The 17,829-nt window shown below is 55.2% G+C and overlaps 2 protein-coding genes across 5 annotated transcripts in view; one reads left to right on the forward strand and one right to left on the reverse strand.

Annotated features, from left to right (window-relative positions):
• The window catches only part of CALML4 (calmodulin like 4), a 36,786-nt gene extending 27,023 nt beyond the window's left edge, over window positions 1–9,763 (forward strand). Inside the window, exons 2-5 of the mRNA XM_032944926.2 lie at window positions 3,667–3,697; window positions 5,651–5,791; window positions 8,119–8,307; window positions 8,758–9,763. Of these exons, the coding sequence (XP_032800817.1) occupies window positions 3,667–3,697; window positions 5,651–5,791; window positions 8,119–8,307; window positions 8,758–8,858 (462 nt within the window). The 3' untranslated portion in view covers window positions 8,859–9,763. The remainder of the gene's footprint in view (window positions 1–3,666; window positions 3,698–5,650; window positions 5,792–8,118; window positions 8,308–8,757) is intronic.
• Window positions 9,764–12,351: 2,588 nt separating this feature from the next.
• The window catches only part of LOC116937805 (solute carrier family 12 member 1-like), a 40,156-nt gene continuing 34,678 nt past the window's right edge, over window positions 12,352–17,829 (reverse strand). For all 4 annotated transcript variants that reach the window (XM_076052620.1, XM_076052621.1, XM_076052619.1 and 1 more), the window contains 6 exons: window positions 17,465–17,576; window positions 17,074–17,160; window positions 14,914–15,052; window positions 14,717–14,784; window positions 12,829–14,159; window positions 12,352–12,708 (listed from right to left, as the gene is read on the reverse strand). In XM_076052620.1, coding sequence (XP_075908735.1) covers window positions 14,024–14,159; window positions 14,717–14,784; window positions 14,914–15,052; window positions 17,074–17,160; window positions 17,465–17,576 — 542 coding nt within the window. In that variant the 3' untranslated portion in view covers window positions 12,352–12,708; window positions 12,829–14,023. The remainder of the gene's footprint in view (window positions 12,709–12,828; window positions 14,160–14,716; window positions 14,785–14,913; window positions 15,053–17,073; window positions 17,161–17,464; window positions 17,577–17,829) is intronic.

The following is a 17,829-nucleotide window of genomic DNA, read 5'->3' on the forward strand; positions in this document are numbered from 1 at the left end:
GGGTGAATAGGGAGACCGTGTCAGGGTGAATAGGGAGATTGTGTCAGGGTGAATAGGGAGACTGTGTCAGGGTGAATAGGGAGACTGTGTCAGGGTGAATAGGGAGACTGTGTCAGGGTGAATGTGGAGACTGTGTCAGGGTGAATAGGGAGACTGTCAGGGTGAATGTGGAGACTGTCAGGGTGAATGTGGAGACTGTGTCAGGGTGAATAGGGAGACTGTCAGGGTGAATAGGGAGACTGTGTCAGGATGAATGTGGACTGTGTCAGGGTGAATGTGGACTGTGTCAGGGTGAATAGGGAGATTGTGTCAGGGTGAATGTGGACTGTGTCACGGTGAATAGGGAGACTGTATCAGGGTGAATAGGGAGACTGTGTCAGGGTGAATGTGGAGACTGTGCCAGGGTGAATAGGGAGACTGTGTCATGGTGAATAGGGAGATTGTGTCAGGATGAATAGGGAGACTGTGTCAGGGTGAATAGGGAGACTGTGTCAGGGTGAATAGGGAGACTGTCAGGGTGAATGTGGAGACTGTGTCAGGGTGAATAGGGAGACTGTGTCAGGGTGAATGTGGAGACTGTGTCAGGGTGAATGTGGACTGTGTCAGGGTGAATAGGGAGACTGTTTCAGGGTGAATGTGGACTGTGTCACGGTGAATAGGGAGATTGTATCAGGGTGAATAGGGAGACTGTGTCAGGGTGAATGTGGACTGTGTCAGGGTGAATAGCGAGACTGTGTCAGGGTGAATAGGGAGACTGTGTCAGGGTGAATAGGGAGACACTGTCAGGGTGAGTGTGGACTGTGTCAGGGTGAATGTGGACTGTGTCAGGGTGAATGTGGAGACTGTGTCAGGGTGAATGTGGACTGTGTCACGGTGAATAGGGAGACTGTGTCAGGGTGAATGTGGACTGTGTCACGGTGAATAGGGAGACTGTATCAGGGTGAATAGGGAGACTGTGTCAGGGTGAATAGGGAGACTGTGTCAGGGTGAATATGGAGACTGTGTCAGGGTGAATAGGGAGACTGTGTCAAGGTGAATGTGGAGACTGTGTCAGGGTGAATATGGAGACTGTGTCAGGGTGAATAGGGAGACCGTGTCAGGGTGAATAGGGAGATTGTGTCAGGGTGAATAGGGAGACTGTGTCAGGGTGAATAGGGAGACTGTGTCAGGATGAATAGGGAGACTGTGTCAGGGTGAATGTGGAGAATGTGTCAGGGTGAATAGGGAGACTGTCAGGGTGAATGTGGAGACTGTGTCAGGATGAATGTGGAGACTGTGTCAGGGTGAATAGGGAGACTGTGTCAGGGTGAATAGGGAGACTGTGTCAGGGTGAATAGGGAGACTGTGTCAGGGTGAATAGGGAGACTGTGTCAGGGTGAATAGGGAGACTGTCAGGGTGAATGTGGAGACTGTGTCAGGGTGAATAGGGAGACTGTCAGGGTGAATAGGGAGACTGTGTCAGGATGAATGTGGACTGTGTCAGGGTGAATGTGGACTGTGTCAGGGTGAATAGGGAGACTGTGTCAGGGTGAATGTGGACTGTGTCACGGTGAATAGGGAGACTGTATCAGGGTGAATAGGGAGACTGTGTCAGGGTGAATGTGGAGACTGTGTCAGGGTGAATAGGGAGACTGTGTCAGGGTGAATAGGGAGATTGTGTCAGGATGAATAGGGAGACTGTGTCAGGGTGAATAGGGAGACTGTGTCAGGGTGAATAGGGAGACTGTCAGGGTGAATGTGGAGACTGTGTCAGGGTGAATAGGGAGACTGTGTCAGGGTGAATGTGGAGACTGTGTCAGGGTGAATGTGGAGACTGTGTCAGGGTGAATGGGGAGACTGTTTCAGGGTGAATGGGGAGACTGTGTCAGGGTGAAAGTGGACTGTGTCAGGGTGAATGTGGAGACTGTGTCAGGGTGAATGGGGAGACTGTGTCAGGGTGCATAGGGAGACTGTGTCAGGGTGAATGGGGAGACTGTCAGGGTGAATAGGGAGACTGTGTCAGGGTGAATAGGGAGACTGTGTCAGGGTGAATAGGGAGACTGTGTCAGGGTGAATAGGGAGACCGTGTCAGGGTGAATAGGGAGATTGTGTCAGGGTGAATAGGGAGACTGTGTCAGGGTGAATAGGGAGACTGTGTCAGGATGAATGTGGAGACTGTGTCAGGGTGAATGTGGAGACTGTGTCAGGGTGAATAGGGAGACTGTCAGGGTGAATGTGGAGACTGTGTCAGGATGAATGTGGAGACTGTGTCAGGGTGAATAGGGAGACTGTGTCAGGGTGAATAGGGAGACTGTGTCAGGGTGAATAGGGAGACTGTGTCAGGGTGAATAGGGAGACTGTGTCAGGGTGAATAGGGAGACTGTGTCAGGGTGAATAGGGAGACTGTCAGGGTGAATGTGGAGACTGTGTCAGGGTGAATAGGGAGACTGTCAGGGTGAATAGGGAGACTGTGTCAGCATGAATGTGGACTGTGTCAGGGTGAATGTGGACTGTGTCAGGGTGAATATGGAGACTGTGTCAGGGTGAATGTGGACTGTGTCACGGTGAATAGGGAGACTGTATCAGGGTGAATAGGGAGACTGTGTCAGGGTGAATGTGGAGACTGTGTCAGGGTGAATAGGGAGACTGTGTCAGGGTGAATAGGGAGATTGTGTCAGGATGAATAGGGAGACTGTGTCAGGGTGAATAGGGAGACTGTGTCAGGGTGAATAGGGAGACTGTCAGGGTGAATGTGGAGACTGTGTCAGGGTGAATAGGGAGACTGTGTCAGGGTGAATGTGGAGACTGTGTCAGGGTGAATGTGGACTGTGTCAGGGTGAATGTGGACTGTGTCAGGGTGAATAGGGAGACTGTTTCAGGGTGAATGGGGAGACTGTGTCAGGGTGAAAGTGGACTGTGTCAGGGTGAATGTGGAGACTGTGTCAGGGTGAATAGGGAGACTGTGTCAGGGTGAATGTGGAGACTGTGTCAGGGTGAATGTGGAGACTGTGTCAGGGTGAATAGGGAGACTGTCAGGGTGAATAGGGAGACTGTGTCAGGATGAATGACGACTGTGTCAGGGTGAATGTGGACTGTGTCAGGGTGAATGGGGAGACTGTGTCAGGGTGAATGTGGACACGTGGGTGACGTCTTCCGTTGGGGAAGGGTTGAATCAGCCGATCACTCCCACCTACCTCGAGGGTCAATACAAGCCAAGTCCGTAATTATAATAAATATTGCTATAAAATAGATTTCTGTTTATCTGATTGTGGTTATGGTTGTACTTTATTAATCCCTAATTTCTGCCATTACGTACAATGAAACAAGAAAAGGTAAAAAATAAAAAACAGAGCAATGTAATAAATACAATAACACTATTAGACATTGTTGTTAAAAATAAATACAAAGTCCATCCCATGTGGTAGTTAATTTTTTTATATTTTAGGCAGGAAATTAGTTTTCAAATTTAGATTTTTTTTCTGGGGGGGGGTAGCCCCAGACCCCATGGAAGATTTGCCCCCCCCCCCAATGTTGACTCCATGGCTACGTCCTTGATACAAGCAGCGGTCAACTTTTATGGGGTAATTCAGCATTAGTTGTAAAAGTTGGGTGGACTCGTCCATGGGAATGTCGAATTTCCACCAGCGAGCTCGCTCCACGTGTGCGCGTTTTTTTTTTCTTTTGCAGGCGAATCTCCTCTCACAGCAAGACATTAACGGTGAGGAGGCCATCGATTTCCATCGCTCCATCTCCACGCGGTCGTTCCCCGTTCCTCCTCTGGCTGCCGCTCTGTCGTTCCGATTTTTTACGCTCGAGGACTCCGACAAACTCCGAAGTCGTTTTTGGATTTTTCCCCCCCCCCCACCCACAGATCGCCCAGTAGTGGTTCAGTCTCGATTGGTCTGCCCCAAGCGCGTCCTGCCCGAGGCCACTTCCCTGAACCGTCCATGTTGACGGCTCTCGCGAACGAACCGGCCGTTCGAGCCCCCCCCCCCACCCCGTCCACGAGTTTCCCCATCGCTGTCTCGACCCCTGGAGTTTTAACGGGTGGCGACGCACGAAATTCTTTACTCTTTTTTAGAGGCTGGGTGGGTTGGGGGGAGGGGGCACTGTCGCCGATAGGACGTCACCAGGGTGAGGGTCGCCACTCCACCTGCGCCTATGAAGGCCGGCACGGCTAACGGAAGGGGGTGGGTGGCCAGCACCACGCCCGGCCGCCTTTGTCTCCCCGGTGGCGACGTTTACACAGCGCACCGGGGTTACTCATTTGAGGCGGAGTCGACCTAGGGGAGGTCCGGGACCGATTCAGATAATCGTCACGGGGTGTTGGCCGTGAGCGGGAATCGAACCCGGGTCGCTGGGGTTCGTAGTGCGGCGAAGCGCGCTGACCGCTACGCCGACATCCACTGGACAGCGGCTCCACGCTGCTCAGACGCCACTGCTGCCCCTGCTGCTGCCCCTACTGCTCCTGCTGCCCCTACTGCTCCTGCTGCCCCTACTGCTGCTGGTGCCCCTGCTGCTGCCCCTGCTGCTGCTGCTCCTGCTGCTGCAGAGCGGCTGGGGAGGCGGTGGGGGGGGGGAAGGAAACCTGACCTCAGCTGCCTCGAAAGGAGACACCGCCACTGCTGCTGCACCTCACCACTCACCTCCACACAGCACCTCACCACTCACCTCCACACAGCACCTCACCACTCACCTCCACAGCACCTCACCACTCACCTCCACACAGCACCTCACCACTCACCTCCACACAGCACCTCACCACTCACCTCCACACTGCACCTCACCTCCACACAGCACCTCACCACTCACCTCCACACAGCACCTCACCACTCACCTCCACACAGCACCTCACCACTCACCTCCACAGCACCTCACCACTCACCTCCACACAGCACCTCACCACTCACCTCCACACAGCACCTCACCACTCACCTCCACACTGCACCTCACCTCCACACAGCACCTCACCACTCACCTCCACACAGCACCTCACTACTCACCTCCACACTGCACCTCGCCACTCACCTCCACACAGCACCTCACCACTCACCTCCACACTGCACCTCACCACTCACCTCCACACAGCACCTCACCACTCACCTCCACACAGCACCTCACTACTCACCTCCACACAGCACCTCACTACTCACCTCCACACAGCACCTCACCACTCACCTCCACACAGCACCTCACCACTCACTCACCCGCACTGTTACAGCTGGCACACTTGCACCGTATAAACCCCACAGTGCACCGTATAAACCCCACACTTGCACCGTATAAACCCCACACTTGCACCGTATGAACCCCACAGTGCACCGTATAAACCCCACAGTGCACCGTATAAACCCCACGGTGCATCGTATAAACCCCACACTTGCACCGTATAAACCCCACAGTGCACCGTAAAAACCCCACAGTGCACCGTATAAACCCCACACTTGCACCGTATAAACCCCACAGTGCACCGTATAAACCCCACAGTGCACCGTATAAACCCCACAGTGCACCGTATAAACCCCACAGTGCACCGTATAAACCCCACAGTGCACCGTATAAACCCCACAGTGTACCGTATAAACCCCACACTTGCACCGTATAAACCCCACAGTGCACCGTATAAACCCCTCACGTGCCCTGGCCATGCCCCGCGTGCCGCCCTCTCCAGAGTACAAGGAGTGCTTCTCTCTGCACGACGCTCGCGCCCGGGGCCGCGTCCCTGCCGCCGAGCTGCTCACCATCATGCGCTGCCTCGGAGCCTGCCCCACCCCGGCGGAGGCGGACGCTCACCTGCGGGCTCACAGCATCGGTGAGGCCTCCACTCGCCCTCACCGCACCGCCCGCTCTCATCGCGCCACTCGCCCGCACCGCACCGCTCGCCCTCTCACCACCGATCGCCGTCACACCGCCGGCGGTGCCAGACCGACCGCGCCGAGTAGAATAAAAGCAGCGGAGAGCGGGAGCTCAGGGCTGCCGGAGTGGACTCTTCCCGTCGTCGCTGTCGTCTTCGCTGCCTTTGTCGCTGCTGCCGATAATTGCGCGGCCGGAAAATTGTTGGCCGTCTCGGTGGACGCGGTCAGGGTTGTGTCTAGGCTAGGCCATACGACTTGGGAGAAGCGAGGGTGAACACCACGTATGTACAGTGAGGGAAAAAAGTATTTGATCCCCTGCTGATTTTGTACGTTTGCCCACTGACAAAGAAATGATGAGTCTATAATTTTAATGGTAGGTTTATTTGAACAGTGAGAGACAGAATAACAACAACAAAAATCCAGAAAAACGCATGTCAAAAATGTTATAAATTGATTTGCATTTTAATGAGGGAAATAAGTATTTGACCCCTCTGCAAAACATGACTTAGTACTTGGTGGCAAACCCCTTGTTGGCAATCACAGAGGTCAGACGTTTCTTGTAGTTGGACACCAGGTTTGCACACATCTCAGGAGGGATTTTGTCCCACTCCTCTTTGCAGATCTTCTCCAAGTCATTAAGGTTTCGAGGCTGACGTTTGGCAACTTGAACCTTCAGCTCCCTCCACAGATTTTCTATGGGATTAAGGTCTGGAGACTGGCTAGGCCACTCCAGGACCTTAATGTGCTTCTTCTTGAGCCACTCCTTTGTTGCCTTGGCCGTGTGTTTTGGGTCATTGTCATGCTGGAATACCCATCCACGACCCATTTTCAATGCCCTGGCTGAGGGAAGGAGGTTCTCACCCAAGATTTGACGGTACATGGCCCCGTCCATCGTCCCTTTGATGCGGTGAAGTTGTCCTGTCCCTTTAGCAGAAAAACACCCCCAAAGCATAATGTTTCCACCTCCATGTTTGAAGGTGGGGATGGTGTTCTTGGAGTCATAGGCAGCATTCCTCCTCCTCCAAACACGGCGAGTTGAGTTGATGTCAAAGAGCTCCATTTTGGTCTCATCTGACCACAACACTTTCACCCAGTTGTCCTCTGAATCATTCAGATGTTCATTGGCAAACTTCAGACGGGCATGTATATGTGCTTTCTTGAGCAGGGGGACCTTGCGGGCGCTGCAGGATTTCAGTCCTTCACGGCGTAGTGTGTTACCAATTGTTTTCTTGGTGACTATGGTCCCAGCTGCCTTGAGATCATTGACAAGATCCTCCCGTGTAGGTCTGGGCTGATTCCTCACCGTTCTCATGATCATTGCAACTCCACGAGGTGAGATCTTGCATGGAGCCCCAGGCCGAGGGAGACTGACAGTTCTTTTGTATTTCTTCCATTTGCGAATAATTGCACCAACTGTTGTCACCTTCTCACCAAGCTGCTTGGCAATGGTCTTGTAGCCCATTCCAGCCTTGTGTAGGTCTACAATCTTGTCCCTGAGATCCTTGGAGAGCTCTTTGGTCTTGGCCATGGTGGAGAGTTTGGAATCTGATTTATTGATTGCTTCTGTGGACAGGTGCCTTTTATACAGGTAACAAGCTGAGATTAGGAGCACTCCCTTTAAGAGTGTGCTCCTAATCTCAGCCAGAAATCTTTCTGATTGAGAGGGGGTCAAATATTTATTTCCCTCATTAAAATGCAAATAAATTTATAACATTTTTGACATGCGTTTTTCTGGATTTTCTTGTTATTCCGTCTCTCACTGTTCAAATAAACCTAACATTAAAATTATAGACTGATCATTTCTTTGTCAGTGGGCAAACGTACAAAATCAGCAGGGGATCAAATACTTTTTTCCCTCACTGTATGCGTGGTATGTAGAACTTCCTTCGCACCGTACATAGCCAACCGTGATAATCGTTAGTGCCGGCGAAGGACAACAATCTAAACACAACAACTAGCAGGCAGTACTAAACAAATGAGTTAGTCAATCGAGACAATTATTTTCAGGTGCCATAGCTCCCAGTGGCTTCCTAATATCGGTAAGGGGAGAGCGTTCCAGACGGCCGCAGAAGCGGCGCATCCGAACGCGACCGGAGTGGGCGCGTGATGATGGTTTACGCCCCGTGGCGAGACCAGAGAGGTATTGCGGTTCGCTTGTGGCAAGCTCTTTGCGTGTCACGAGCACGTGGAGCCACGTGGAGCCACGCGGTCGCGGTTTGTTTGGCGACGCCCCCCGTGACCTCTCGCCCGTGACCTCGCGCCCGTGTCCCCCCCCCCCCGGCAGGCCGCAGCGGGGAGCTCGACTTCTCCACGTTCCTCGCCATCATGCACGCCCAGCGGCAGCGCGAGCGCCCCGAGCGGGAGATCCTCGCCGCGTTCCGCGCCCTCGACCCGCGCCGCCGCGGCTTTGTGACGGCGGCCGAGCTCCGCGGGAAGCTGACGCGCATGGGGGAGCGCATGCGCCCCAGCGAGGGTGCGGGCAACACCAACACCACCACCACAAAGATCTCCCGTATAGGCTCGAACAGACTGCCGGGGCAAGCGCTGTTAGCGAGTTGCACCTGCTAAGGCCGGCACGGCACACGAGGGAGTGGGTGGCCAGCACCACGCCCGACCGCCTTTGACTCCCCAGCGGCGATGTTTACTGCACGCCGCACCGGGCACTCATTTGAGGCTGGGTCGACCTAAGGGAGGAGGGCCCAGGGCCGCTTCGGTGTGGCGCCCGAAACGTCGTGATCTATTTTCTACCCACGTGACTTTACCGAAAGAACCAAAGAGTGTGGATTGCTGCAGTCACGAAAGCTTCAAATCAAGTTGCTTCATATTTAACGACACACAACGCACACCGTCACCATGGCTATTTCCACCACCACTAAGCGCTTGATGCCACGTGTGGCCGTGCCTGTGCCCTCTGACCCTGCAGTGGATGAGATGCTGCGGGAGGCCAACGTGCCAGCGCAGGGCGTCGTCCGCTACGAGGCGTTCGTGGCCAGCGTGCTGCTGCCCGCTCCCGACTACAAGTAGGGGCCGTGGCCGCCCCGTCTCGTGTGCCGTGTTTTGTCCTGCTGTGTCACGTTGCCGTGTCGCATAGTGTGGTCCCGTCTCGTGAAGCTGTGCCGTGTCACGGTGTCACCGCGTCACTGTCACACCGTGTCACGGTGTCACAGTGACGCCGTGTCGCTGCGTCACTGTGACACGATGACACTGTCACAGTGGCGCCGTGTCGCCATGTCACTGCGTCACTATGACAGTGACGCAGTGACATGGCGTCACGGTGACATGGTGACAGTGACGCAGTGACGCCGTGACACCGTGACGCCGAATTTCGCCCAAGAAACGGTGGTGCTGGCCGAGCGAGCCTTGACACAACTCAGCCTCGCCTGTCTCGTGTCTGTTGTGTCTCATGTCTATTGTGTCTCGTGTCTGTTGTGTCTCGTGTTGTCTGCCTCGTGTCTGTTGTGTCTCGTGTCTGTTGTGTCTCGTGTTGTCTGCCTCGTGTCTGTTGTGTCTCGTGTTGTCTGCCTCGTGTCTGTTGTCTCGTGTCTGTTGTGTCTCGTGTTGTCTGCTTCATGTCTGTTGTGTCTCGTGTCTGTTGTGTCTCGTGTCTGTTGTGTCTCGTGTCTGTTGTGTCTCGTGTTGTCTGCCTCGTGTCTGTTGTCTCGTGTCTGTTGTGTCTCGTGTTGTCTGCTTCATGTCTGTTGTGTCTCGTGTCTGTTGTGTCTCGTGTCTGTTGTGTCTCGTGTCTGTTGTGTCTCGTGTTGTCTGCTTCATGTCTGTTGTGTCTCGTGTCTGTTGTTTCTCGTGTCTGTTGTGTCTCAAGCCGCACGACGTGGGGAGCCTGACTCCACACGCCTCCGATGTGTGCAACAATTGACTTTCTTTGACCGAACGCTTTCATAACAAATAAAAAAACGCAGCTTCACGACCCAGCGTGCCTCCCCCCCGTGCCCTCCTCCGAGCTCCACCACTCAAAATCACACTCTCAATCACACTCGCGACTCAAAATCACGACTCAATCATACTCACAACTCTCAATCACGACTCTCAATCACACTCGTGACTCTCAATCACAGCTCACAATCACACTCGTGACTCTCAATCACACTCACCTCTCAATCACGACTCATTCACACTCGTGACTCTCATTCACACTCGTGACTCTGTCACACTCGTGACTCTCTGTCACACTCGTGACTCTCTGTCACACTCGTGACTCTCATTCACACTCGTGACTCTCATTCACACTCGTGACTCTCATTCACACTCGTGACTCTGTCACACTCGTGACTCTCATTCACACTCGTGACTCTGTCACACTCGTGACTCAATCACAGCTCTCAGTCACACTCGTGACTCAATCACAGCTCTCAGTCACACTCGTGACTCAATCACAGCTCTCAGTCACACTCGTGACTCAATCACAGCTCTCAGTCACACTCGTGACTCAATCACAGCTCTCAGTCACACTCGTGACTCAATCACAGCTCTCAGTCACACTCGTGACTCAATCACAGCTCTCAGTCACACTCGTGACTCAATCACAGCTCTCAGTCACACTCGTGACTCAATCACAGCTCTCAGTCACACTCGTGACTCTCAGTCACACTCGTGACTCTCAGTCACACTCGTGACTCTCAGTCACACTCGTGACTCTCAGTCACACTCGTGACTCTCAGTCACACTCGTGACTCTCAGTCACACTCGTGACTCTCAGTCACACTCGTGACTCTCAGTCACACTCGTGACTCTCAGTCACACTCGTGACTCTCAGTCACACTCGTGACTCTCAGTCACACTCGTGACTCTCAGTCACACTCGTGACTCTCAGTCACACTCGTGACTCTCAGTCACACTCGTGACTCTCAGTCACACTCGTGACTCTCAGTCACACTCGTGACTCTCAGTCACACTCGTGACTCTCAGTCACACTCGTGACTCTCAGTCACACTCGTGACTCTCAGTCACACTCGTGACTCTCAGTCACACTCGTGACTCTCAGTCACACTCGTGACTCTCAGTCACACTCGTGACTCTCAGTCACACTCGTGACTCTCAGTCACACTCGTGACTCTCAGTCACACTCGTGACTCTCAGTCACACTCGTGACTCTCAGTCACACTCGTGACTCTCAGTCACACTCGTGACTCTCAGTCACACTCGTGACTCTCAGTCACACTCGTGACTCTCAGTCACACTCGTGACTCTCAGTCACACTCGTGACTCTCAGTCACACTCGTGACTCTCAGTCACACTCGTGACTCTCAGTCACACTCGTGACTCTCAGTCACACTCGTGACTCTCAGTCACACTCGTGACTCTCAGTCACACTCGTGACTCTCAGTCACACTCGTGACTCTCAGTCACACTCGTGACTCTCAGTCACACTCGTGACTCTCAGTCACACTCGTGACTCTCAGTCACACTCGTGACTCTCTGTCACACTCGTGACTCTCTGTCACACTCGTGACTCTCAATCACAGCTCACAATCACACTCGTGACTCACAAACACACTCGTGACTCTCAATCACAGCTCACAATCACACTCGTGACTCAAAATCACTCGCGACTCAATCACACTCGTGACTCTCAATCACAACTCACAATCACACTCGTGACTCAAAATCACTCGTGACTCTCAATCACACTCGCGACTCACAATCACACTCGTGACTCTCAATCACAACTCACAATCGTGACTCAAAATCACTCGCTACTCTCAATCACACTCGTGACTCTCAATCACACTCGTGACTCAAAATCACTCGCGACTCTCAATCACACTCGTGACTCTCAATCACAACTCACAATCACACTCGTGACTCAAAATCACTCGCGACTCACAATCACACTCGTGACTCAAAATCACGACTCTCATTCACACTCGTGACTCAATCACAACTCACAATCACACTCGCGACTCAAAATCACTCGCGACTCTCAATCACACTCGTGACTCAATCACACTCGTGACTCTCAATCACAACTCACAATCACACTCGTGACTCTCAATCACAACTCACAATCACACTCGTGACTCAAAATCACTCGGGACTCACTCACAATCATACTCGCGACTCACAATCACACTCGCGACTCTCAATCACACTCGTGACTCTCAATTACAACTCGTGACTCTCAATTACAACTCGTGACTCTCAATTACAACTCGTGGCTCTCAATCACAACTCACAATCACATTCGTGACTCAAAATCACTCGCGACTCACAATCACACTCGTGACTCACAATCACACTCGTGACTCTCAATCACAACTCACAATCACACTCGCGACTCAAAATCACACTTGCGACTCAAAATCACGACTGACCATCACACTCGGAACTCTCAATCACAACTCACAATCACACTCGTGACTCACAATCACAGCTCACAATCGCGACTCAAAATCACGACTCACAATCACACTCGTGACTCAATCACAACTCACAATCACACTCGCGACTCAAAATCACGACTGACAATCACACAACTCAAAATCACGACTGACAATCACACTCGCGACTCTCCTACACCATTTATTTGTTCGGTGAGCAGAAACCGACTAGACGGGTCGCCGTGACCCCGGGGTGGGCGGCCTGGGGGCCCCCCCCCACACACGGGGCCCCCCCCACACACAGGGCCCCCCCCCACACACAGGGCCCCCCCCCACACACAGGGCCCCCCCCCACACACACAGGGCCCCCCACACACAGGGCTCCACCGCGGTCACCGCTTTGGTGTCGGCTCGCGCGGTGCGGTGGGGGTACACGGGACGGCATTAACTTAGACCGCGCCGCGGCGACGGCAGCTCCGCGGTGCGCGTTGGCAGGGACGACGCTTGGCTCGGGTCTACACGAGCGTCTACGCGAGCAACTACACGAGCGTCTACGCCAACGTCTTGCCGAGATCGCGGCGCTATGGGGGGGGGGCGGGGGGGGCGAGTGCGGAGGGGGGCACGGAGGGGGGCACGTTGACGATATCCACAGCTCGCACCGTCGCAAGGGGAAGCGTTGGGCAAACGCGTGGCAAGGGAATTACCCCCAAGGCTCAGGAAAACACGCGGACGACCCCCCCCACCTCTACCCCACCCCTTGACCCTACATCCAGCGACCACCCCGGGTCGCGGCACGAGGTCGCCCCGGGTCGCGCCCCGGGTCGCCCCGCGGGGTCACGGTGCGGGGTCACCCCAGGTCGCCCTGCGGGGTCGCGGACGTCCCTAAGGCAGCAGCAGGACTGACCCATCTCGTCTCATGACGAGGTATTTCATAATAACAATAAACGACGATAACACTACAGCACGTGGGGTCACGGGAGGGGGGGGGGTAGTCTGGCACGAGTGGTAGGGGCACTTGTGGTAGGGGTACTAGTGGCAGGTGTGGTGGCACTAATTGTCGTGGTTGTATGGGTGGTAGCAGTGGCAGGGGTTGTAGTTGCTCTGTGGTGATGGCGGTGCAGGGCTACTACGAGTGATAGGTAAGCACACGCTAGCGGTTGCGGTAGTGGTGGCGGCGGTGGTGCTGTTATGAGGCATAGGTGAGCACGCTCTGGTGGTTGTGTGGTGGTGGTTGTGCGGTGGTGGTGGTGGTGCTATGAGTAGTAGGTGAGCACGCTCTGGTGGTTGTGCGGTGGTTGTGTGGTGGTTGTGCGGTGGTGGTTGTGGTGCTACGAGTAGTAGGTGAGCACGCTCTGGTGGTTGTGCGGTGGTGGTTGTGGTGGTGGTGCTACTAGTAGTAGGTGAGCACGCTCTGGTGGTTGTGCGGTGGTGGTTGTGGTGGTGGTGCTACTAGTAGTAGGTGAGCACGCTCTGGTGGTTGTGTGGTGGTGGTTGTGCAGTGGTGGTTGTGGTGCTACGAGTAGTAGGTGAGCATGCTCTGGTGGTTGTGCGGTGGTGGTTGTGGTGGTGGTGCTACTAGTAGTAGGTGAGCACGCTCTGGTGGTTGTGTGGTGGTGGTTGTGTGGTGGTTGTGCAGTGGTGGTTGTGGTGCTACGAGTAGTAGGTGAGCACGCTCTGGTGGTTGTGCGGTGGTGGTTGTGGTGGTGGTGCTACTAGTAGTAGGTGAGCACGCTCTGGTGGTTGTGTGGTGGTTGTGCGGTGGTGGTTGTGGTGCTACGAGTAGTAGGTGGGCACGCTCTGGTGGTTGTGCGGTGGTTGTGTGGTGGTTGTGCGGTGGTGGTGGTGGTGGTGGTGCTACGAGTAGTAGGTGAGCACGCTCTGGTGGTTGCCCCGGATGAGCATGGTTGGCGGCAGGTTCTTGGTGAGCGCCTCCAGCCAGGCCATGTACAGCAGACTCGACACGGAGCCCTTGCGCGCCACGGGGAGGCTTCTGACACCGCAAACACCAACACCACCACGTCATCACGTCACCACACTACCACGTCAGCACACGACACCATTGTAAACACTGCCACACTACCACACCACCACTAACAAGTCACAACCACACTACCACACCACCACATGACCACACACCACCACGTCACAACAACACTACCACACCACCACATGACCACACACCACGTCACAACCACACTACCACACCACCACCACGTCACAACCACACTACCACACCACCACATGACCACACACCACCACGTCACAACCACACCACCACTACACACCACATCACAACAACACTACCACACACCACGTCACAACAACACTACCACACACCACGTCACAACGACACTACCACACCACCACCACGTCACAACAACACTACCACACCACCACATGACCACACACCACCACGTCACAACAACACTACCACACCACCACGTGACCACACACCACGTCACAACCACACCACCACCCGTCGCCACCGTGCGTGGTTGACACGGAGGAGTGTGCGAGAAGGGAAGAGGAGGAGGAGGAGGAACTCACATGACGATGAGGTTGGCACTCCGCGAATGCTCCTGCAGCAGCTCGTTGAGCCGGATCTGCCGCAGCGTCTGAAGGGGACGGGCGGACACACACAACCACACTCGTAAACCACACCTCGCGAGTCGCCGGTCGCGGACCGGCGGTGGCAGCGGTGGCGGTGGCAGCAGTGGCAGCGGTGGCGGCGGTGGCGGAGGCACCTTGATCCGCATCGTCTCCAGCTCGGCGTCGGAGATCTTCCACGGGAACTGCGCCCGGAGTCTCTCGGCGCTCGCCGCGTCGTCCTTCTGCCCCTCGTGCAACCGGAACGGCTCCACCATCTCGTCAAACAGCTTCACGCTGCACGCGGCGGGTTGGGGCGGGGGGGGGGGGCACGCCAACGTCGCGCTGTGCGTGGGGCGGCGATGCCGGCGGCGACAACGCGGCTGCGCGAGTTCCGCGTGTCCGTCTGTGCGTCTGTGTGTATGTCGCGTGTGTACGTCGTGTGTGTGTGTACGTCACGCGTGTGTGTACGTCACGTGTGTGTGTGTACGTCACGTGTGTGTGCGTCGTGTGTGTGCGTCGTGTGTGTGTACGTCGTGTGTGTGTATGTACGTCGTGTTGGTGTACGTCGTGTGTGTACACGTCACGTGTGTGTGTCGCGCGTGTGTGTATGTCGTGTGTGTGTACGTCACGTGTGTGTACGTCGTGTGTGTGTGTGTCACGTGTGTGTGTGTCACGTGTGTGTACGTCACGTGTGTGTACGTCACGTGTGTGTACGTCACGTGTGTGTACGTCGTGTGTGTGTGCACGTCGTGTGTGTGTACGTCACGTGTGTGTACGTCGCGCGCCTTCGTGTGCTTTCATTTTCACCGGCAGCGCACAAAGATCTTTGTCTCGGTGCGCTTCCGGTGAAAGTTTGTGCCGGAGACTCCTTGGAGGGGGACAGGAGTCCGTGACGTCTCCTGGCCAAACCCCCATTCGGCGGAGACTGAACCCCCCCCCCCCCACCCCCCTCGCGGTTCCACCAGAAACAGCCGGAAACCACTGCGGTTGGCCATTTAGAATGTCCGGACGCTCGCTGCGTCGGAGAGGCTGCCATTCATCTGCTGGGAGTTGGTACCAGTACCACCGCCTGGACCTCTGCGGCATACAGAGGTCCAGGTGAACCGGGTTTACGGCTCCAGTCACCGCAAGGGGTGGACAGTTCTCCACTCGGGGCAGGAAACTGCGAAACAGCATGACGTGGCTCTTCCTGTTAACGAAATAATGCAGGAGGCGTGGTGTGGGAACCTGCGAGTGCCAGACTACCGTGGGCTCGCCTCCACATCAATGAGAGGCGAGGAATGGTGGTGGCGGCGGCTTATACTCCCACCGCAGATGAACATCAGTGGACGGATGCAGGCCAAGCTGATGAGACAGATGCCTTCTATAAATGTTCCCAGGTGCTGACTAAAGTGGGCTCTCAGGATAAGGTGACCTTTATTAGGAGAGTTTCATGCTCGAGTGGGTCATGACACAAGCGCCTGTGCTGGAGTGATTTGGAGGCATGCAAGCAGATGGCTGCTGGACTGCTGTGCGGCCTAAAGGCTTCCAACTACCAAAACGCTGTTCTGGCATCGGAGCATCCGCACGACATCGTGGATGCACGCCGGCTAGGTCATGTAGCCTGCATGCCCAGCCACACCGCATGCCCAGCCACACCGCATGCCCAGCCACACCGCATGCCCAGCCACACCGCATGCCCAGCCACACCGCATGCCCAGCCACACCGCATGCCCAGCCACACCGCATGCCCAGCCACACCGCATGCCCAGCAACACCGCATGCCCAGCCACACCACATGCCCAAGCAGCTTCCGTTTGGCCGGACAGAAGGGGCCAAAATGGTGCAGCACGGGCGAGAGAAGGGGTGGAGACTGATGCGGCAGTAGCCTCCTCTGTGGAGGAGACTACTGGGTAGCTGTGGCACTTGAAGCAGTTGAAGGAAGTCGCCCTCCAACAACACGGGGCAAGATGATCGATGCTCACATCAACGAATGGTCCACGAGGTGGCTAAAATGCAGAGAGGTGGCACAGTTGGGAGCACATGTGGGGCATCTTGGCAGTCATCACAGTCAGTCGACCCGTGGCACCTGCTGGGTCTGCCCCGTGACCTCCTGCCAGTGGGCGTTCGACACTTCACGTGGCCTCAGGGTGCACATAGCCTGGCACAAACGTCGTGGTGACGTCACCGCCACTTAGTGGCGAATGGCGGTTGTTGTTGTTGTTGTTGTGTGTCTCTGGGTGTGTGTGTCTCTGGGTGTGTGTGTCTCTGGGTGTGTGTGTCTCTGGGTGTGTGTGTCTCTGGGTGTGTGTGTCTCTGTGTGTGCGTGGGTGCACCTCTCTGCAGACGGTTTGCTGTTGATGTCTCCCAGGACCTGGATGTCGGAGAAGTCGATGCGGAACTTACTCAGTAGAGTCGCCATCCTGGTTGACATGGCACGCAAGGCAACAGAGAGCACACACACAGCACAATACACGCAGCACTTGTGCAGTACAGTACACGCAGCACAGTAGAAGCTGCGTAAAACACGCAGCACACACACAGCACACACACAGCACAGCACACGCACAGCACACGCACAGCATAGTACACGCACAGCATAGTACACGCAGCACAGTAGAAGCTGTGTAGAACACACAGCACACACGCAGCACACACGCAGCACAGTGCACACACAGCACAGTACACAGCATGCCCCCGGTGTGCTGGCGGCGTGGTGGGACTCACATCCTCCGCTCGTGGTCGATGCGGTTGATTTTTCCACCGATGAACACGCGGATTTTACAGTCGCCCCACTTCTTCTTGGTGGTCAGGATGTACGGGATGAGCAGCGTAAGGCCTGCGGTGAGGCGTGACAGAGACACGGGGAGACACAAGAAGACACGGGGGAGACACGGGGGAGACACGAACACACGGGGGAGACGTGGCAGAGACACGGGGAGACACAAGAAGACACGGGGGAGACACAAGAAGACACGGGGAGACGTGGCAGAGACACGGGGAGACACAAGAAGACACGGGGGAGACACGGGGAGACACAAGAAGACACGGGGGAGACACGGGGGAGACACGAACACACGGGGGAGACGTGG

The sequence above is a fragment of the Petromyzon marinus genome, chromosome 57 (genome assembly GCF_048934315.1).
Source record: "Petromyzon marinus isolate PM22_M1 ecotype Great Lakes invasive population chromosome 57, UKy_Petmar_22M1.pri1.0, whole genome shotgun sequence".
Taxonomy (NCBI): Eukaryota; Metazoa; Chordata; class Hyperoartia; order Petromyzontiformes; family Petromyzontidae; genus Petromyzon; species Petromyzon marinus.